The 24,056-nt window shown below is 34.7% G+C and overlaps 1 protein-coding gene across 1 annotated transcript in view; it reads left to right on the forward strand.

Annotated features, from left to right (window-relative positions):
• The window catches only part of BMPR1B (bone morphogenetic protein receptor type 1B), a 162,478-nt gene that overhangs the window by 78,617 nt on the left and 59,805 nt on the right, over nt 1-24,056 (forward strand). Inside the window, exon 2 of the mRNA XM_082653820.1 lies at nt 21,327-21,486. Within this exon, the coding sequence (XP_082509946.1) occupies nt 21,344-21,486 (143 nt within the window). The 5' untranslated portion in view covers nt 21,327-21,343. The remainder of the gene's footprint in view (nt 1-21,326; nt 21,487-24,056) is intronic.

Raw genomic sequence — 24,056 nt, forward strand, 5'->3', positions numbered from 1 at the left:
TTAGAACTGTTGGTAGCACCTGAGCGCAGATCAAGACAGGGTACCAAACTGTTCTTGTATTCTTCACTGCCATCACAGTAAAAACAAACCATCAAACAAGCCCACTGACCAAACGCCAAACCAGCTAACCAAACCCCACCTACCCAACACCAAACAAAAAGCTACCTTCATTTAATAATATCAAGAATGAAACTGTAAAAATTATTAAGTTTATTAAATTCCAACCTCTGAGTAAATTTCTTTTTAATATGCTGTGTGACAAAATGTTAAGTATACAGAATGAAATTCTTCAGCATACTGAAGATTAATGGTTACCATGAGACTTTTCATGTAAGGCAATTTTTACTAGAAAGAATGACTGACAGACAAACTGTGGTTATTCAGACATGGATATTTGCAGACATATTCTCAAAAATGAACAAAGTGAGCCTGTCACTTCAGGGAAAACAACTGACAGTATTTATTGCTAATGATCAAATTCAAACTTTCAAACAAAAATTAGGATTTTGGAAAGCCTGTATCCACAGGATTGATCTGCATAACTGAGTGAACCAAGATTTATTTCTCCAAATAATCAGTCAGTGCCCATTGTTTCATATTCATGCCCGTGTAAACATCCACTCAAAGTACATGATAGACAGTAGATTTTAATTTATCAGAATATGAAAATTTCATTGATGGGGTTTCACATTAGACATTGCATCTAACTTTGAAGAGACTTCTACTTCTCCAGTGTTTGTGTAATATCAAATAACCACTATTATGAAAAACGTCTACTAAAATATAGCTCCTTTTTTCAACTACATAATGTGTGACCCTATATTTTTCATATATGTCAAACACAATATGTTGCAGTAGATTTAATTCAGAGGCAGATACCCAATTTCTTCTATTAAGTTAGGCCTTAAAGAGATTTGCAAAAATGTAAAACAGTACCACTTTTTTCATTATTGTTTTAAAAACATGTTAAAATGGGTTCATTATTATTTGTAAATGAATTATACATATTTAAAAACTGTTCAGTTTTAATTCCTAATATAGTAAATATTGTAATCCACGTAACTAAATATTTGGTGCCCTTAATAATTTTTAATAATGAAAAAGGATCTTGAGAACAAAACCTTTGCGAACTGCTAGCTGGAGGAATCATTGCTTTTAAAAGTCACAGAGACCAGAGCTTGCCTCCCACCCTTGCCTGCTACTCACTTGTTTGCTCTCAGGAAAATAACCTCTCCCAGCCCTAGTCCCCTCATGTATAAAATGAGTATTTTCAGGATTACATTATATGAGATTTATAAACACATAATTGCCGATAGATAAATGATTTCCTCTTGTTCCTTGAAGACTCCTTGAAATGGAAGTATTGTTACTATGAAGTGTTTCAGATAAAAAAAAAAATTAAGAACTGGCCTAAGGTCACACAACTAATAGATAACAGAACTGGGATTCTTACATTTTATCGATACGGTATTCAGTACCCTCTTTCTACGCTATAGATACAAAAAAAATGTGTATCAGCAAAGTGGAAGTTATGTAGAACCGTAATGTATCTGAAGTAGGAGGGCGGTTAGAGAACATATTTTCCTACCATCTCCTTTTACTGGTAAGGTAATTCAGGGCACACAAACATACTGTTGTGACCCCTGAATTGCTTTGAATTTGGCAGCATTTTGAACATAATTGTTCTCATCCTTTCTTTGCCTCCCATTTTTCTTTGCTTGGCCAGACTAAAAGAACTCCATTATCTTTGGCAAGAACTATACTTACCCGTCCCAACAGATGCCGATGAAAGCAAAAGCACGCAAAAACAAATGAGAAAGAGGACAAAACTGTTGTGATAAAGAGACATAACCTTCTGTGACTACTGGCTGATTTTATTTTATTTTTTATTTTTATCATAATTTTGATTTTTTTCAAACCTTAGGAATTCAGTACTTGTTGGAAATTTAGCTGAAGTGATTTAAGGAAGGGGGTGTTTGGGGAGATGTAATACTGTAATGAAAAGACAAAAGGGAGTGGCAGTGTTTGGAACAGGAAAGTGCGTATGACAGTCAGGGTCCGACAACCCGTCCCCTCAGAGCAGGCTGATAAAATTCCTGGATAACACCCTTTGGGTCGTTTCTAGAGAGGAGGGCATAGTTCTCCAGTACACGTGATGAGACTTCCTCTCTTCACCCACAGCCCATTGATACCTTATGGATGATGGGATTAAGCCCTGGTTCCACCACACTATTGTTTCTTCTTTTTCTGTTTCTTCATAATTTGTTCCCATTTTACTACGACTGCATAGAATTAAAAATATGAACTTAATCAGTCGAGTTAATATGTTGTATCAGAGTAAAATTCAACCTTTATTTAAACATAGATTGTGTAAATAATCAGCTCAAGGGAAATGAAAGTTATTTCCAGGTTACTCTATATGTCAGTTTAATTTTGGAAATTCCCAACTGCTGTTCATTTTTGGCTGTTTGTCCTGTCATTTTTCCCCCCTTTCTCTAATATAATACAGTCTCTCCTTTCAGTCTATTCAAATTCCTTTTCCAGTAAACCTCATTAATGCAGACCCATGAGCATACATAATTTAATATGTATGTAATATTCCCTAAATATGTATATACAACATCAGACTTAAAAATCTGCCTGAAATTAGGCGGGTGAAGTCAGGGATATCCATAGATACATCCATATCTAAGATATAAAGACATGTGTACTTAGTTATGAGTGATTTCCTACGCTTGTAGTCAGACAAGCTTGGGTTGATTTTTATCCCCCCTGTCCATCACTAGTTATGATCTTAGGCAGTGGGATGTTCGATGCCCTTTTTCCAGATTGTTTATTGGGTAAGGGTAGAGTTGGAAGTAGTTAGATAGAACACGTTGTAGTGTTTTGGAATATTTGGGTTACCAGGGCAACCACCACTTCTTTCTGCACAGATTCTCTTCTTTAGAAACACCCACTGTCGTTGGGAATGTGGTCATGCAAAAAGCAGTCACCGTGTGGCACTACTGTGTTACAGCGTTGACTCAGGGTCACTTCCTTCACACTGAGTTTCTAATCTAGACAGGTATGTTTGGCTGAGTCTTTTCTAGTGATCTAATTCATTCATTGGTATTCCTTCCAAAACATATCCTGAGAACCTATGTTTACTGCCTATGCCTTATTTGGTAAATCATCACTGTGCTGGTTTTCCAATCAAAGCATTCTGGAGATTTCCAAGTCGGTAGCATGGCTAGGGCTGGAAATCATGATTCCTACACCTGTTTGGAATCTAATTATCCTGTTATACATGTGACTTGGCCTATTGTAAGAGATGGTGCTTGGTTACATGTTTTGTATATAAGTTACTATATTTTGATATAATGGCACAAGTATAAGCATCTCAAGTTTTCCTTTCAGGGCTCCTTTGCCCTTTCTTCCCAATACACTCATTTTCTCTTTGTCCTAAAATCCTCCTTCAGCTGGGCTGATCTAACCTGGGAAAACTGCTCTTTGTTCATAACCTAGGAAGGAACGTATGGAAGCAGACCATCCTCTGTGAGAAACTGTGGTCTCGGCTGTGCATCTGGGTGTGTGAGAAGAGATGGGGTCCAGCAGACAAGTGACAGGGTAGTGCCCCTGAGAGGGCAAGCCAGGATGAAAGCTCCCAGTTAAGAGGTGTGTACTGAGTGGAGGGGGGCAAACAGAGACATTTCACACCTGGTGTTTCCTGTCTTCTCAGTGGGATTGGGAGGGAAGAAAGGAGACATCTGGATCTTCAAGAATATTGAAGTTTTTGAGAAGCCATTGGGGGTTGGGAGATAAGAAATGAGGAAGGAAGGCAGAAAAGAGTCTCAGATTTAAAATAAAAAAAGTCCTATTCTGCACATGTACTCGAATAGAGGGCCCCTGCCCTTGTTTTCCCCATGCATTGTAGAATATTAGCAATGAAGAGCTCAGGGTTTGCTGCTACTGAGAAGAAAAGTAAAGCTGAGAAACTTGACTTGTGTAGATACGAAATACAAAAGCACATTTATGAGCCACTGCCAATATAGCTGCAGAAGTGAGAGTGCCCTGGGCACCCTGCTCTGAGCATCAGCTTGTGTTCTGACATGAGCATTCAGGTACTGGATGATGGACTGAGAAAAAGAAAAAGAAAAAATGCTTTAAAAGTCTCAGTTTTTTATTATTACCTGGGGGGGTGGTGTTGTTCAGAAGTGAGACATTTTTGGAGGTTTGGAAAATACTAAGAACATTTGACAAGAAGAGACAAGTTTGCGGTGATGATTTGTTACTTGCAGGTCCTCATTGTGGACATACTTGGGTGTGTATGTGTGTGTGTGTGTGTGTGTGTGAGCAAAGGAAGGGTTATATAAATACTAAATCTTTTGAATGAATGTTTATATGATTGAAATGATTTTTTAAAGTCTGAATTGATGTGTTTACTTCTAGGTCTTAATAAACATCAGAAATCTATGACTATTAGGTCATTTTGCTGGTAGGCAGCATTTTTCTGATCTTGATTGGCAACCCTAGTCATCTAATGGCAAGAATTTCCTTCCAGTCACTATTTTTAAAAAATTAAGAACATGTCACATTTAAGTTGCTGTTTGTGTTTAATATAGGTTTTGTAACCAAGTACAGTTTTTTAGCATAAGCACTGATAATTTCAGAATTGAAATACTACTGCCATCTTTCTGTCTTAGGCTTGGTTTCCTCAAGGCAAAGTGTCCATTAATGTGAACCAGTTTCTCTAAAGCATTTGTTACTGACCTCCTAACACTTGATTTTTTGTGGGTTGTCATAGTTTTCATTGATGTGACAAAAACTTATGCATGTTGATATCGAATATTTTATTGTTGTTCAACCTTGTTGTATTGTCAATGAAGAAGAACAGTAAAGGTGATATTGAAGAAAGCATTAAAGGTTTGCTAAGAGGTGGCAATGAATGTGGTGTTACTAGCAGAGATGCTTTTGAACAATACTGCTAGAGAATAGGTCTAATGAGATTTGGGATGTTTTTTAAAATTAGTCAGCATTAGTGTAATGTTCCTTCAGGGAGTGTTCGTAATGCCTGCAAGAATGTGTCAGTAGAGTGATCAGATTCCAGGCTAACCTTCAGTTGCTTTCAGTAGTTGACATAAAACACACCTGTGTGTTCTCTTCTCTGACATCAAAATTGTTTTGAAAAGATTTTGACATCTGGAAGTGTGAAAAAGAGCAGATTTTGATTTATTTTCTGACAAGTAGGAAAAATAAATTCTAAACGTAATATGTTTTACCTGTATATGGTACTAGCAGGAAGGGCCTTGTTTATCTCATATCCTTCTAATCAACTGTGGAATAAAACCTCTGAGGTTGCATGATAGATTAGTATTTTTCTTGTAGCATTTTAACATGCTAGAGATGGAAATATGTATATATATTTACATAATAAACATAAATATCATTCATTTATGATACAGTTGCACTCAGGTTGTCTTTCTTTTTCTTGGAAGGAGTCATTTAGAAATTCTCAAAACAGTTAAATTGTTTGTGAATAGGAATAGTGCTGATGAAGAAAACTGACCCAATTCAACTTTACTTTTTACATAGTGATAGGTAAAGCTTTCCTTGGTAACACACATTTGCTCAGCATCTGTTTTACTGTAAATGTTGTCACTTAAGAGAAAATATGTATCAAGTATCAATAAATTTACTTTGAACTCGAGCTAGTCTGCAATAACTTTGGCAACTGAATCAGTTGGCCTTTTAAAAATATATGTTCTGTGTTTTATATATTATATTTTAAAATAAAGTGTTAAGGATTTTATGTGCCAGAATCCCTGGAATCCTAGGTGGATTTTTATTCACAGATTTTTCTTTTCAAAATTAAGCTTCACTTGGTTTGGCATCAGCAGCTTATTCTTTGCAATCCGTTTAATTGAGTAGGTTCTGCTGTTTATCCTAAAGTGCAGATAAATGGCTTTCAGCACACTGTTTATAGTTTAATAGTTCCTGAAGTGAGTCAACATTATCTGCTAACGTCTACATGTCATAACTAATGATCTCTCTGCTTATACTTTCTTGCTAGTGAGGAGACACTGAACTCTACAAAGGGAAGAGCCCTGAACACTTGAGGGTGGGGGGATTATTTGGGATGATGCCTGTTGGACGAGGCTTGTTTTCCCCTCATTGGTATGAAATGAGAAGAGAAATTTGTCCTTTACCATGATTTCAGCATGCACAAAAGCTGTCACAAAGTGCTGTATTCTAAGGACTGGGGTGAAAATTTGGGGGGAAATAGCTATTAGAGAGGTTTGTTTTATTCCAGATTATCTCTCTAATTAATAATTAGCACAAGTTTGATACTTTTCTGGTCAGGCTATTAGACTTGATAGTAGAGAAGGGGTGCCACCCGGAAATTTTCATATTACCACCAGATAGTTACTGTGGTTTTAATGATGAAAGCAGATATTTTTTTGTCTGCTAAGAAAGATGAAAAGAAAATAAATAACTTTCCTAGTTAACTAATCATATATCCTAAGTGGGGCCTATTCATTCTAAAAGACCCGCATGCTCTTCCCTTAAGGATAAAACAAAAGTCTATGAGACTTCATTCCTCGTGAGAATCAGCAGGCCTGACGACTGTAAGAGTTAAAGCTGACAAGCTTTGCCAATCTCTGATTCATTAAATAGTAAGAGTTCTTGCCTCCCATACTGAATTTTGGGGTTTTTAGGTAGAGAATAGGACATTCTGTAGGTGAACATAGAGAATGGTTTCTTAATAGCTGAAGTACAAACTCTTAAATTCTGGGAAAATATTTGGTTTGATCTCATATATTCTTTGTCAAAGTGGAAAACTTTCTAACTGAAGTGACCATTTAAGGTAGCCACTGTCCTTTCCTCCCATATTAATATTATTGTTTGGGAGTAAGTACTTCGGTCATTTAAATAGAACATGAGTAAGTATGTATTTCATACCTTCTTACTCTGATACTGAAATTTAAAATCATATCCCCAATTTATCAAAATATTTCAGGGTGATAAAACATAACGCACAGGGATATGTCCGCCTTACGTTGGTGTGGTTGAAGATAAAGAACCATATGAAGAAAGGGTTTATGAGAGGTAGTTATTTTTCATGTAGCCTCTTAGATTCAGGGTTTTTGTTGTTCTTTTTTTCAGTTGTTTCTCATGAGATACCATGTTGATAATTATTTTAAAAAGGAGGAAGGAAATATTTTTACCTTAGAATGTAATGTATGGGCAAAAATATAATTTTTGGCATAAATGAGATACGAATTGAATAAAGAAATATAAATTGAATAAAGAAATATATTTATTTGAAAAAATAGATATAAAGAAATACGAATTGAATAAAGAAATATAAAGAAATATAAATTGAATAAATAAATATAAATTGAATAAAGAAATAAAGAATATATAAAGAAATAAAAAAATAAAAAAATTTTTACCTTAGAATATAATGTATGGGCAAAAATATAATTTTTGGCATAAATGAGGAGATACGAATTGAATAAAGAAATATAAAGCAGGAAAATTTAAAGGTAAGATCAGGCTTTTCAAAGGCTGGGCCACTGAGTCTACTAGGCTTTATGCGATTAAAAAATTTAAAAAATAAGATTGCTTTTGAAGAATGTTTTGAAAACTGAAGCCATTTGTTTATTGAAAGAGGGACAGCTTGAGCAACATGAGGCCAGAATGTTCCAGTGTGTGCCATACACAGATTTAAGATAACAGTCGTTACAATAACATAGTCTCAGTTTGGATCTTTCCTCGGTGTTTCTGCCCAAATGTCAACAAGACTTTTGCCTTTGGCAAATCTTATTCCAATAAATCAAACAAAGTGGAGGGTGGTTCAGAATCTCAGCACTATTTTAATGGCCAATTAAGTATAATTTCAGAAAAAAACTTTTTTTTTGTCCAAAAAAATATCAGGAGTCTATATTTTTTGCTAGTCATATACGTACCCAGGACCCAATTCAGCCGTCTTATTTTACTTTGGACTCACAGACCAGAGTATGGGAATCGTTAAAATATTAATATAACATTTTGTGGCGTACTGCCTAAATCTTGGTCCTCCTCCAGTTAGCCTCAGAGTGTTATTTGGAACTTTAAATGCAGTATTATCTTTAACACTAATGTCTAAATATAAAGGAAGGCTCTAAGACTTGTCAAATTCTGATGAGAGAGAATGCTTTTATGGACATAGGAATTACTTTTGACCCTTTTGCTCCTAATATATATCATATGGAATTTTTCTAATTTTTTTTAATATACTGCTTTGCTCAGCAGCTAATTAGTATCTAATCAATGAAAACAAAAAATAACTTGAAATTTTAAACATTTTAAAATATATAACTTACATATGTACATTTTGAAATTGATATATTTTCTTCATTTCAGCTCTTTGGGTATATATAATCGAATTTTTTGTTTTTGTTTTTTAACCATCTGCTATTAGGAAAGGGTGTCTGGTTTTGGGGTAAGGTTTTAGATTATTTAAAATGGCACGGATACTGGCCTGGGGGACAGATGGTTTTGTGTTTATATAGAGTGTAAAAGGAAAAAGAGTGAAAGTTTTGGTATGAGTGAATGGTCAGCAGCCCTTTTATGACAAAAAAACAACAATAACAGAAAAAATAACTTTTATTTACTCTCCCCCATTAGATTTTAAGGTTTGTGAGCATAGTGGTGGTTTCTTCTTCATCTCTGTGAAACCAACATGCTTTGTAGACAGCTTTGTGTATAATAAATATTTCTTAAATCAATTTGGAGTTGCTAGCAATTTTATGCTGGTTAAAATAAATATTTTATGCTGGCTTAAGCCATATATGATGAATAGGATAGTTGTGTCTCAAACATAAATTTTATATCACATATTTTAATGAGTCAAGTCCAATAATATGGTTGACTTAATAAAAAGATAAAATTAATGGTAATCATTTGGTTTCAGTTTTCCCAACATTATAAAAGGAGTTTGATGTCTAGAATAGGTAAACCTCTTTAAAGAAAGATTTTTAAATGTTTATGTAGCTGATCAATTTGTGAAGTTGTGCTGATTTTAAAATAAACCAAAGAATTGCATGTTGAACTACCATGCTAAAAGTCTAAAGGGTAATATCAAAAAATAGATTTCTAGATACTTAAATGTTGTATATTTTTCTGCCTGTGTATAATCAGAGGCAGCTTTGAACCATCTGGAATTGTTATATAATACACTGTGGTCAGTGACTTTTTTTTCTTTTCTTTTTACTTACTTTTTTTTGATTCTAAGGTTTCCTTTCTCTTTCACCTTTCCACTGTCATATGCCATGTATCTTGAACATAGCTCAATGCTTGACCAGAATAATCTCTCTTGCCAGCTTATAATCAAAGGGAGTACTGAGAAAAACAGCTGAGCTGTATTAGGCAACCACCGTCTGGACTGCATTTCTTAACTGGTGAATAACACATCACAGGTGCAGGATTAGTGTTGCCTACGGTGCTGTGCTTTTTAGTGGACACCCCTAGCAATTCTGTGTGTCCTCCTCATGTCTCGTCCCAAGGAACCTGGCAACGATCTATCAAGCGTACAGAAATCAAAAGTGAGTAGTAGAAGAAGCTTTATATCTTACAGAGGCTGTTTTCCCTCCAGAAATGTAAGCAAGATCAGTTAAGCCAATTCTGGTTCACACAAAAGAGATGATAGAACTTAGTCTTTCTTGGCATAGAGGTTTGGGAATAGAACAATTCAGGGGTTCAAAAATTTCGCGCACAAAAATTACACGGCAAGAAAATGCAGTTTAGCTTAAATGTCCCAGCAATGTGTAATTTAGGTTACTTTTAAACTACTACAAATGTTGCATATATTATTATACCTTCTGTGTTGTCTGTGTGTTGGAGTGGGTTTGTGTGTTCGCCCCTACACATTTTCCAGTACTGTCATGGTTAAAACCAAGTGTTTTGGCTGTGTAACGTCCTGTGGTAGAGTTTGTAGTTTTTGATGTTGTAAATTCTTCTGCTTTCTATGATATATGTCTCATTTCATAGATTATAAGTCAAAGTTGCTTTCTTGCAAATATGGTTTTTAAAAAATGCAAAAATATTTTAAAGTACAAATTAATGATTTAAACATTAGAAGAAATGAATGTTCTGAAAATTCAGTTTCTAAGTCATTTAATTTGATCAGGAAGGTTATAAATTGTTTTAAGGTAAAGTATACAGTCAGAGAAGCTAAGGCAAGTATATTTTAGTAATTCATGTCATTTTTGGTATCTATCTTAGAAAACTTTCCTATGAAGCATGACATAACTGTAAACAAAGCTATGTAGATAGCACTGCAGGTTTTGTACAGTTGTTTCTTCAGATTCTTTAGTTTTTCTCTTAAAACTCTATAATGGCTTTCTAATATTCAGATCGTTTTAATTCATTTTGCTGCTGGTTATCATTATTCTATGTTGTTTCATCATAGACCTTTAAACTCATTGGTGATGATAGTAGTTGATAATAGTGCATTGTAAGTTAAGTTTTTAAATATATATATTCCATATATTTTATGCCTCAAATATTTGAACATTTGTAATAGCAATATATTTACATTTTCAAGATCAGTATGCTCCTTACTAAAGTATCCTTTAACAATTATCCAATTAGAGGATCCAGAAAGGATTAGAAACAGAGAGATCCTAAATGCTTTCCAGGTTTTTTCTTTGGGGAAAAAGAATAGCATGAACCTGGTGATTGGGTTTCTGATGTCTGGCTTCACTGTCACTTCTCTTCTTTACATAGATGTCTGTTGAAAGTAGTTTTACACTTCAAGCTGTCTTGGGAATGCTTTGCAAAGCTGCGGAGTAAGTTTTGGTGTGGTGGCTAGTTGAACATCCGCTTTGATTAGCTTTAGAACTCTGTGAAGCAGAGCATTGATAGAAAGTCACCGAATAAACTATAGCTCCTGGCTTGGCAGTCTGCCATGTCCTGGTTGATTCTTTGACATTATTGTCAAAGAGGCTGTGGTTCAGTTTCTTTTCCAACAAAGAAAAGAACAGACATATTAAGTATTTTTAAATGCAGAGATTTTTTTTAACTTTTAAAATCATCCTATTAGCTGTGATTATGCTATTTTATGGATATAGATTCAGTTTGATGTTAAACTGTCTTTAAACATGGTGGTTACTTGCTTGTAAAGTTTATTATTTCTTATGTTGATACTTTTATTAAGATACTTGTTATCATGTCATGTTTTAGAGTATTTTCAAAGATTTTTAATTTATATGAACATTTTGGTTGAGTTTCTCCAAATTCGAAAGCATATTAAAACCTGTGGGAAAGCTAGCTACCGTTCTACCTTTAAAGAGTATAAATGTGATGTCCTGAGAACTATAAATCATGTTATAATCAATTATGATGCTTACTCAGGCTCATAACTCTGTATTAGTTACCTGTAAAACAAACAAATATGAATATATATGTTGTATGTTCACCTTTATGTAATATTTCACCTTTTTATGATTTGTTCAACTCATAATCTAGCATCCCAGAATACAAAACACTTGAATTATTGAAGCTTTCACTTTTTATCCAGATGTTTTGGGGTCTCTGGGCAGAACTTTTATGATATAAAATGTTGAAAACATGATTATCATACAGAAACTGAGTGATATGGTCATGTGGATGTGTAAGTATGGTAAAAAGAGAAACAATTGCTGGCAGATGGAAACGTGTAAAATATGTTATTATAAAAGCTCTGGTTTCTATAGAGATCCAGGAAATCTTTAACATTGTAAAACTAATGTGTTTTCCTTACCCTATTCAGTAGTGTCAACAGTGAGCCACTGAAATGAAAAACTGTCAGTATCCCTGGTGCTTATGTTTTCCATAAAATTTATTGGTTGATTACTGTTACTTACCCCTAGTAATCTTCCCTCCTGTGCCTCCTACCTAGGACTTACTTACATTTGACAACTATATGTGGCATTTTGACTTCTATTTTATTATTTTCACATACTGTTTTTGGTTTTCCATATGTAGCTGATTTGTCTCACTATATTCCACATGCAGTTGATTTGTCTCACCAGCAAGATGGTTATATTACTGAAGGTACTTCAGGTGCTCTGCGCCATTGTGTTATGTAGATGGAATGGATTTAATGATTATTTGCTAAATAAATGAATAACGAATAACAATGTATTATTCAGCTGTGAACAAAGTGTCAATGTTTCATAAACCAAAAAGCTCAATATTTTTATAGACTTTCTGTGCACAGTGATGAGCCCAGAATGGCAAAGTTAATGGAAGTAACATGAAGCAGAAGAAAGGGGAATTGAAGAGAGAATCAGGATGAGAGAAAGAGGTTGGGGAAAGAAGAAATGGAAGAGAAATAGAAACATTTAGGAGATGAAGCAGTAGAGAAAAGGAACAAAAACAATTGAGGGGGAGAAAGAGAAAAATCTGAAGAATGAAAACAAAAAAACTGAATAGTAAGCTTCAGGAGCACAGAAAACAGTTTACTGTTATTCACTCTTAGTATGTGCAAGGAACTGTGATAGGTGCTTTACTTGGAGTCTCTCAACCAGTTCTCCTAGCAAGCCAATGTGTGCTGCCACTTTCCACATCCTCTGTTAGAGAGGTAAGTGACTTGCTAAGGCAACAGAGCATGGCAGTAGCTAAGCTGGGGTTTGAACTGTTTTGTCCATTTTACGTTATATCCTGGTCAAGTCTGAGTCTACTGCTTGGTGACCACACCTGGTGTTGGTATCTCACCTGGCATTTCATCCCCCTCTGTAGCATGGTAGCCCCAGAACTTACCACCTACAGCCTCCCTTGTCCCTCTCTCCTCTGACTTCTGAGACTCGAAGGAGAAAGAAACTCCTATGCAGTTCACTTCACTATTAATAATTGAAAGTCTACTCTTTCTTTGTAATGCATGTGATTTTGCTTTGGTATTTTTGAATCTAAGTTGTATTTATATTTTGTTTTCAAAAGAGTTTAGGGACGTATTTCAACTTTTTATTAACGGTTGCGTTTCATGTTGTTTATATTTTTTTCTAAGTTCTTGTTGCAAACAACATAGAAAAATTGTTTGAAAATGTCTTAGTATAATGAGAGAGGGTTAGGCAATGAAAATTGAGGTCAGGACTTTTGAATTGAGTATGCTTATTAGACAGTAAATTAAATTATTAAATTGAGTTAAATGATTCAAGGCTTAAGTGATGAAAATAAAAGTTAGTTATCTATTTAAACCCACCATTCAGGATCACTGAAAGTTAGCTTGAAAATTAATATTGTTTTCAAGCTTTGATTCAAGTTTTATTCCTGTGTGTTACAGGTTTTGGTTTTTAACCAGTGTACTCTTTAAACCAGTTTTGGTTGAGAAAGGAAATGAGCATTGATTCACATTATTTATTATCATAGCAACATGGATAGTGTTAGACTGGATCAGTCCCAAAGCATTGCTGGACAGTTCAGTAGTACTTTCAAATTTTCTTCCACTAATCTTTTTACCCAAGATACTTGAAGTACAGACTTGTGTGACATGAATTTCAATTTCTCTTCTTGGTCCGGCCTGCCCTCTTGTGAAGATGAGGTAGAACAGAGAAGACACTCAAAATTTTGTTAATTCTTGAGATATTTAGAGAGCTAAAAAGTAAAAAATAAAATGAAGAAAGGAAAATAGATTACTAGCAGATCCTGTGGCACAAAATAATTACATGTCATCTTTAAATGAATTTTGAAGACTCACATCCATTTCTTAGTATTAATACATAGTGTATTTGAGGTTTAATTTCCTTGAATTATTGCTGTCCATAAAGATCGTTCTCCATGTGTTTTAATGTGACAGTAGATTCTGATACCCTCTTCACTATGACATATATCATACAACAATATTTTATACCAAAAACTTAAAATGTTTTATTCTATTTTTGAAATAAGAATGTTACCGAGAAAAAATAATCAAAACTAGTACATTAACTAAAATGTACTTTAGGATATAATGGATGAATATGGAAGCTAAAATTTATTTCTTGCAGAGTTGTAGTATTGCATTTTTTTTTGCAATTTACTGTTATCCTGTGTTTTCTGATTTTTCTATAAAAATCTTGTTTCATTTTTCTGTAAAAATCATATGGAAGGGTACACTATAATATAAAATAATATAGAAATAGTAAAAATAATTGATTTGTTAAGTATATACATCAAAAATGAGTTATTTTATAGTGTTTATACCAGGCTGCCAACTAATAATTGTCCACTGATTCCAGATGAGTACTTTAAAGAAATTCTTTATAACTCTGCCTTACTTCCTAACTTACACAAGAAGAGATGCCATAGAAAACTTGTGTATAACTATATACAGACATACAAAATAGCTGAAAACATGTGTGTAACTGTAACATATATCCATGAAAAGATATTCAAGGAAGATAACCATCTGCTTAGCTTCTGTAATTGAATGGAAGTCACACTATTGCATGCTGATCATTATATTATTTTGTGAAGTTTGAGTAATTTGCCTGAAAATTTGTAAATCTATCTCATATATGAAAATCATAAGGAATATAATTTAGTTGCAATTTATTAAGAACACACACGCACACGCACACACACACACACACACACACACACACACACACAGAGAAACATGTTTGGAAGTGATCTTGTGGTTCAGTTGCTCCCTAAAAAAATCTGATCCTCTGAAAAATGAGAAACAATTTTAGATTGGCTTCCACAGGCCCTACTTTGTATTATCATGGTAATTTGGAGAGTTAACCTGTTAACTATAATGTAACTAGCTAAGCTAACCAGGCAGCATCTGAAGTGTCTGGATTCACACTGTTAAGCTAAAGATTGGTATTAGGGAGAAAAAGGGGTGGAGAGTTAGGGGAGGGGGAAGGTAGGAGGGAGGAAGGAAACTGAAAATGGACTGAACTAAAGAGGGTGTAGTATTTATTCCTAAGACATTTCCGGACAGTCTGACTTTTCTCAGGTTTTTTTCCCTCTTACATTTTTCTGTCAGATTTATTTATAATTCTATTACTAAATATTAAAAAAGCCTTAACTGTCTGGAAAGCTACTGGGAAGAAATAATCAATTTTGTTGAAATTCTTTTCAACCTAAGTAGAAACCATTCACTATTTAGCTTTCCTTGGTGGAAAAAAATTCCTTTTAATTTGCTGATTTAGAAAATATAATGTACTAAATTATATGTAATGTTTCTTTCATAATTAGTAATCTTGCCATTGTTTTTAATGATTATCTTCTTTTATATAAATTTATCAGAAAGTCAGGCTAAATTCATGTTTTTATGAGATGATTATTAATTTTATATACATGTAATTGTCTTTTTTATGCCTTAGCTGATGTGTTCAGTCTTGTTTTTGATCTAAAATGCCTAAGCTTGCCTATATGAGGCTGGCTAGATTTGGCATAAATTCAGAATGACTTTATATGAAAGTGATCCTTTTATAAATCCCTTTTCATAATTATAACAGTAAATAAAACAGTTCAGTTTCTTATTGACCCTTTATTTCAAATGTGGACTAGGTATTAGGAAGATCTTAAGGAAATTGAACCAATAATTTAAAACCTCCCAACAAACAAAAGTCTAGTTCCAGATGGCTTCACTGGTCAATTCTATCAAACATTCAAAGAAGAATTAATACCAATCCTTCTCAAACTCTTCCAAAAATAGAAGAGGAAACACTTCCAGAATCATGTTATGAGGCCAGCATTTCCTTGATATCAAAACCAGACAAGGACACCATAAGAAAAGAAAATTACAGACCAATATCCCTGATGAACATATCTAAAAATCCTCAACAAAATATTAACAAACCAAATTCAACAATATATTAAAAGGATCATATACCGTGATCAAATGGGATTTATTCCAGGGATGTAAGGGTGTTACAACATCCACAAATCAATCAATGTGATTTACCACATGAACAAAATGAAGGATGAAAATCTTATCTAAATACGTGCAGAAAAAGCATTTGAGAAAATTCAACATCCATTTATGATAAAAACAACAACAACTCTCAAAACAGGTATAGAAAGAATATGCTTCAACACAGGAAAGGCTATATATATGGCAAGCCCACAGCTAACATCATACTCAACAGTGAAAAGCTGAAAGCTTTTCCTTTAAGATTAGGACCAAGACCAGGATGCCCACTCTGGCCTTTTTTTTTTTTTTTTTTTTTTTGTGGTACGCGGGCCTCTCCCTGTTGTGGCCTCTCCCGTTGCGGAGCACAGGCTCCAGACACGCAGGCTCAGCGGCCGTGGCTCACGGGCCTAGCTGCTCTGCGGCATATGGGATCTTCCCAGACTGGGGCATGAACCCATGCCTCTCAACCACTGCGCCACCAGGGGAGCCCAACTCTGGCCATTTTTATTCAACATAGTATTGGAAATGCTGGCCAGAATAATTAGGCAAAAAATAAATAAATAAAAGGCATCTGAATTGGAAAGGAAGAAGTAAAACTGTCACTATTGGCAGATGACATGATGTTATATATAGAAAACCCTAAAAACTCCACCAAAAACTGTTGGAACTAATAAATGAATTCAATAAAATTGAAGGGTATAAAAGCAGCGTAGAGAAATATGTTGCATTTCTGTACACTAATAATGAATGAACTATCAGAAAGAGAAATTAAGAAAACGATTTCCATTTACAATTGCATCAAAAAAAATAGAATACCTAGGAATAAATTTAACCAAGGAGGTGAAAGACCTGTGCACTAAAAACTATCAGACATTGATGAAACAAACTGAAGAAGACAAAAACAAATGTAAAGCTAATCCATGCTCACAGACTGGGAGAATTAATATTGTTAAAATGTCCATATTACCTAAAATAGTCTACAGATTCAATATAATCCCTATCAAAATTCCAATGGCATTTTTCACAGTAATAGAACAAACAACCCTAAAATCTGTATAGAACCACAAAAGACCCTGAGTAGCCAAAACAATCTTGAGAAAGAAGAACAAAGCTCGAGGCATCATGCGCCCAGCTTGCAAACTATATTACAAAGCTATAGTCACCAAAACAGTATGGTATTGGCAGAAAAACAGACACATAGATCAATGGAACAGAATAGAGAGCCCAGAAATAAACCCACACTCTTATGGTCAGTTAATCTATGACAGAGGAGCCAAGAATATACAATGGTAAAATGATAGTCTTTTCAATAAATGGTGTTGGGAAAACCGGATAGCTACATGCAGTAGAATGAAACTGGACCATTATCTTACACCATACACAAAAAGTAACTCAAAATGTATTAAAGACTTGAATGTAAGACCTGAAAGCATGTAACTCATCAAAGAAAACATAGGTTGTAAGCTCTTTAACATAGGTCTTGGTGTTGGTATTTTGGATTTGACACCAAAAGCAAAGCCAAGCAAAAAGAAACAAGTGAGACTACCTTAAACTAAAAAGCTTCTGCACAGCAAAGGAAACCCTCAACAAAATGAAAAGGCAACCTACTGAATGGGAGAGGATACTTACAAATCGTATATCTGATAAGGGGTTGATATCCAAAATATATAAAGAACTCATACAACTCAGTAGCAAAAAAACAAAGTTCCATTTACAAAAAATGGGCAGAGGATCTGAATAATATTCATTTTTCCAAAGAAGACATACAGATGGCCAACAGGTACATGAAAAAATGCTTAACATCACTAATCAATAGGGAAATATGTATCAAAACCTCAGTGAGATATCACCTCACACCTGTTAGAATGGCTGTTCTCAAAAAGACAAGTGATAACAAATGCTGGTGAGGATGTGGAGAAAAGGAAACCCTTGTACATTGTTGGTGGGAATGTAAATTGGTGCAGCCACTATGGAAAACAGTATGCAGCTCCCTCAAAAAATTAAAAATAGAACTACCATGAGATCCAGCAATTCCAATTCTGGGTATTTATCCAAGGAAACAAAAACACTAACTTGAAAAGATATATGCACCTCTATGTTCATTGCAGCATTATTTACAATGGCTAAAATATAGAACAACCAAAGTATCCAGCAAGGGATGTATAAAGAAGATGTGGTACATTGTTGTACACCTGAAACTAATATTGTATGGCAACTATACCTCAATTTAGATATCATAATCTTTCTTTTTAACTGTGCTCTTGGCTTTTAAGTTGAGTCTAATCATATTTATTCGTTCTATTGCTACTGCTTCTCTTCTCCCTTGTCTTCGCTTTTTAGCCTCCAAATTATCACTTAATTATTTTAGTTTAATCTTGTGATTGGAAATGTTGTGAATCATGTGATAATGATTTTCATTTCATAAGGAATTAAGCACATATAGATTAATTGACTCCTAAGTAGCAATTACATACTTCTATGGATTACTCCCTTGATTATTTTGGCAAAAGCAAATAAAGAACTCTCCACCTGTCTCAGATTTGCATTTAATTATCCATGTATTTAATGCTAATTAAAAGCAATCATTTATCATCTCACTACTTTTACTTGTTTGGGTCATATTGTATGAAGGAAGCCTTATATGTTCATTCAGTATGTTGTCTGTTAACTCAGTTTATAAAATGGTGTCTATTATGAGCTAGCTATACTTATCTTTTTGTTCTTATGAATATGTTTTTGGTAAAATATCATGTATTCTGACTGCATGTTGAAGTGTTAAACATTTTAGAAGGATTATGCAGCAATATTTCATCTTCACAGTCTCTATAGAAAGGATGATTTTTACCTTCTGATTACCAAGTTTTTATTGCTAGTGTCTCCTCTGGACCTCTTTTATATTGTTGGGTTTTTTGTTTATTTGTTTGTTTTAGCCCCTTTTCTTGTTCATATAGTGGGATTTTGTAATTAAAATGCTCTGTAAACTGCCCTTTTCAACAAAAATTACATTTTAACAGTCTTCCTTGTCAGTAAATATACTTTCACATCTACATTTTAATGACTACCTAGGAATCTCTTTTAAGAGACCTGACTTATCCCTCTCTTGTTGTAAACACGGATTGTTAAGCAATATCGCAAAGAATCTCCTTCTAACTAAATTTTATATCATTATTTTGTTTAAATAAATTTAAAATATGAGAAAATCATGAATCCTGTATTAAAATGTTTTTTACAAAATATCTTCTTTCCAATAGTATAAAGATGTTTCTTTTTATACTGTAGACCATTCTGTGTGAATATTCCATTTAACAACTTTTCCCACCAGGTTGTAAATTCTGTGTATGTTTAGTTCATCCTACTTACCTAGGCTGTGTCTGGAACAAGGTAGGCACCCAATATGTGTTTGCTAAGTAGACATATGCATAATAAATGAATTTTTATTATTTTGTTTTAAAAACTTCAAAGAGCAGGGGCCTGGTATGGAAGAAAGCAGGATGTAATAAGTTTTAAATATCTTACCTTCATCACTTTGAGTTACTTTGAGGTAATTTAGGTCATAAAGTTAGTAAGACTGAGAAACAGATTTAAAAAGAAGGAAACCAGCATGGCAGGGTGATATATAGGCATACCAATACCCACTGCACCTGGATAGCAAGCCGTGTGCAGGCTTTAAATACAAGATACTAACATGAACTGTGTTTAACTTCACTTTATTTTGGAATTTAACTTAAGGATGAGCACCGATTTTATAGAAATAATAAACACCTATTGGGATTAATTTTGTGGTTGGATTAAATAAATATTTACTTAATCTAGTCCTAGTTTTCTAAAAGTGGAGTCTGCACATCATCTGTCTCAGTCACCTGGGGTCTTGTGGAATAATGCCTTTCCCTTGGCTCACCTGAGACCTGTGGAATCAGAATCACTGTGGGTGGCCCAGGATTCTGAATATAACAGACTCTTCATATATTACAATTGATATGTCTTCTGCAGACTAAAATATAAGGAACTGTTTGAGAAAGTTAGGTGTACATCTTACATAAATTTGAAAAATCTAATGAAATATTAGAATTAATGATTGGGGGAAATTCTGGTAAATGGATCTAACATGTTCGTTTTTCCTTTAATTACTACTTTCTACAAATTCAACTAATTAGCATAACATAGAAAAAGTCAGGATAAATCATCACAGACCTTTTTCTAAACTCTTCATTCTCTGATATAACCAGTGGTTGGAGGCACTAATTTGTAGTTAAAAAAAAACAAAAAACAAACGTACACTGTACATATCTATTGTGTATACTGTACTTCTGATCTAGAATTTCAATTTTTTAACCCAGTATCTTTTAGATAATATTTTTGTTGAAATTGTATTTAACTGTAGGCAAACTGGATGTGTTGTTAGATTTTAAATCAAACATTGCTCAGGGTGACAATTTATACAGTGACATAGCATGTAGGAGAGCTCTTACCACAATGCCTGAAACCTGGTGTCAATTAATCTATGCCTCCTTCTGAAGCATCCTTTCTTTCCAAAAGTGGTGGTAAAGAAGAAAACATGAAAACTGTCTCAGTGATATGTCACCCTAGGTTGTGCAACATTGTCTTACTATTTAAAAGGTAAAAAATTAGATTTCTCCAATAACATTAGCTAACATTTATCAAGTAATACTATGTAACATACCCACTCTAAGCTCTTGACATGAGGTAGGTGCTTATAATTATCTCCATTTTGATGATAAGAAAATGAAGCACAGTGGGATTATTTGTAAAGCTATTCAATGTCAACTAACTGGTAAACAGCAAAGCCTACTTTAGAACCAGAAAAATCTGTCTCTAAACATCATGTCTACTATCGTATCTTCCACTGAAGATGTAGAAACATTGCTACCGTAATAGGTCGTCACTTTCGCTTTTATATCTTGATAATTAAATTTTTATCTTCCTAATGAATGTTGCAGATTAAATATGTTTAATGATTTCTTTAAAAAATACATGGTATACCTAAAGTGAAGAGAACCCTAAAGTAAAGAGACTGGTAGAAAGTTTTAGGGCCCAGATGATCTGGGTGTAAATGCTGGCTTCATGACTTATTTGCAGGGTGCAGATCACTTAAACTTCGAGTCGTAATGTTCTCATCTGAAAATGGGAATGGTTATATTTACTCACAGCATTACCGCACAGAGTAGAGATAATCTATATAATAGTGGGTCATTGAACTGCTTGCACTCAATCAAATACAACTATTATAACTTAATGTAGAAACTACTATTCTGAAAGGAGTATGAGAATTTCTAATGAGACATATATATCATATAGAAAGTATACTTTTTGGTGTCAAAACATCAGAATACGTTTTCTGTTTAAATGTTTAACTATTATGAATACTTAATATTTTGTTTAATATCATCATTCTTTGGACAGAAGACTGTGGCTGGGCTATCCCAAAGATGCTTAAACTCTTACTGTTTCTTCTTTTCAGCAAACTTCCTTGATAACATGCTTTTGCGAAGTTCAGGAAAATTGAACGTGGGCACCAGGAAAGAGGATGGTGAGAGTACAGCCCTCACCCCTCGCCCAAAGATCTTGCGATGTAAATGCCACCACCATTGTCCAGAAGACTCAGTCAACAATATTTGCAGGTTGGTCATATAAATTATTTCACTCTAGTTTTAATAGAAAGCCATCCTTTTTTGACTATAGAATTGTAGGCTAGTGTTTCCAAGAACACATTTTGGGGAATAGGTCCTAAACCCATTAACTCTCAGAGCTGTGCCTGTATGTAGAGAAGTACTGAATCGCATTTTGCCCTGAAATGTTGTTCTGAGGTCATTCTTCCTGCAAACGTCACATGTGCACATAAACAGAGAGCACAGATCCCAGGGTCCCTGTCAAGGAGCAAGAACCAATTATTTTCTTTCAAAAGACCTCAGCCCCCAAAATAAATGCAATAGCAGTGGTGTCAAATGTGTTTTTTTTGTTTGTTTGTTTGTTCTAACATTTATTATGGTCATGGTGTTAGTATTTTGGAAAGAACACCTAAGCTGTTAGGAATATTTATAAACTGCCTCTGGGAAACAGCGTAGTAATAGAGTTTATGTGAGTCCACCAGAAGTTAAGATTAAGACGCTAAATACTAGAGAATAAACTCCTCAGTAGCTAATTTTGTTTGTATAAATACTTTCTAATATTTGAAACTGGACCGTTTGCCTCTTTCTTCCTTACACATCTTTATGCAGCCACAACCATTTTTTTGGTCACTGTCCCTGCACTGACTCCCCAGGGTGAGAACAACAGTAAATAAAGAGGCCAGAGTGTGTCCAGGGCAAAGTGGCTGAGATAACAAGACAAGTGTGGGTCTCAGGAGTTAAAATGTCAGAGAAGCAGAGTCTCCCTCAAGGAGGATAATGGACACAAATAGGAAGATGGGCTGCTGGGTTTGAACTCTGGGCAGAATATCTGGGCAACCATTTGGGACCTCATTCCCCAGGAAGGAACATGAAGCTGAGTTGAATGCTTTTCTTTTTCATGCTGAGACCTTTTTTTTTTTTTTTTAAAGTTTCCTATGAAGTGGGATATATCTAATATAAGCTCACCAGTGTATCCTGAAATATGTAGCTCAAGAAATATGTATTAACTGAATGACACAAGGAGGAAATTTGGGTGTATTCATAAACATATGTCTCATTTAATCAGCACAACAACTCAGCATGGTAGGGAATTCTTCTTTCTTACCTTTAGACCTAAGGAATTCAGGGCCCAGAGAGGTCTAGTAACTTGGCCCTTGTATGATAGAACAAGGTTGCAATCTCTGAGCGCTTACGCCAAGATAAAATGACTCCAAAGCTCAGACAGTGTTTCCTGGGAACACTACCTTTTTGCAGTAAACAGAAAAAGTATCAGGAAAATTACAAAGTTTTCTGAAGAAGAGAAAATTAGCAGGATGAAGCATATTAGGGAGATATTTTACTATTTTGTGTGAGTCTGTAGTAATTAAGTGTGAATCTGTGTGTGCCCTTGGAGCTGTAGGTTGAGTGATCATACGTTCAGGTTTTCCAAAATTATCCCGATTTCAAATATTTTGTCCTATTTTCCTTATAGGCCATTGAAGCGTTCTAAGTTGATTTGGAAGAAGGTGTTGAGGCATGGTTAACTGCAGTGCAAGTTCTTTGTGGTGGGAAGGAGAAGCTTGGCATATAGGAGGAGACGTGGTGGGATTTAAGCCTGGAGACGGGAAATTTGTCTGTGTTCTATAGGGGATGTTTAAGCAGGAGTGGCAGTGGAGATTGAGGTAATTTGATGTGCTTTTTAGAAAAATTTTCTCCACTGCAGAGTATTGAATGTATTAGAGGGAGACAAAAGTAAGTTCAAGAACAACAGCAGACGAGTAAGAGGAATTGAAAAGTAGATTCAGGAAGGACAGTTTATGTGAGAGAAAATGTTCTCGGATGAGGGTGATGCTGGTGCAGGAGAGAGTTGGACGTATTGGAGGCATATTTAGAAGGAAAGTTTTATGTTGACGCCACGGAGATGAGAGGGGACCAAGAGGAGCTTCACAAGTTGGCAGGGGTACACTTAGGTGCATATTGTAGCCTTTTGATGAAAGACGACAGAGGAAAAGAATCGAGTTTCAATCTGGATATACTAAGTTTAAGGTTTCTGACACATCCAAGTAGAGATCTCCGAGAGTAGGCCTATCAACAGAATAAGGATTTGGAGCTCAGGTAAGAGGTTGGGGAGAGAGTAGAGTAAGTAGAACATTAGTCAGTTTTTTTGTTTTTGTTTTCAATCTCCCAATTCATCACACCACCACCCCCCTGCCGCTTCCCCCCTTGGTGTCCATACGTTTGTTCTCTACATCTGTGTCTCAGTTTCTGCTCTGCAGACTGGTTCATCTGTACCATTTTCTAGGTTCCACATATATACATTAATATGTGATATTTGTTTTTCTCCTTTTGACTTACTTCACACTGTATGACAGTCTCTAGATCCATCCACATCTCTACAAATGACCCAATTTTTTTCCTTTTTATGGCTTAGTAATATTCCATTGTATATATGTACCACATCTTCTTTATCCAATCATCTGTCGATGGACAATTAGGTTGCTTCCATGACCTGGCTATTGTAAATAGTGCTGCAATGAACATTGGGGTGCATGTGTCTTTTTCAATTATGGTTTTCTCTGGGTATATGCCCATTAGTGGGATTG

The sequence above is a fragment of the Grampus griseus genome (assembly GCF_964374135.1).
Source record: "Grampus griseus genome assembly, chromosome: 4".
NCBI lineage: Eukaryota > Metazoa > Chordata > Mammalia > Artiodactyla > Delphinidae > Grampus > Grampus griseus.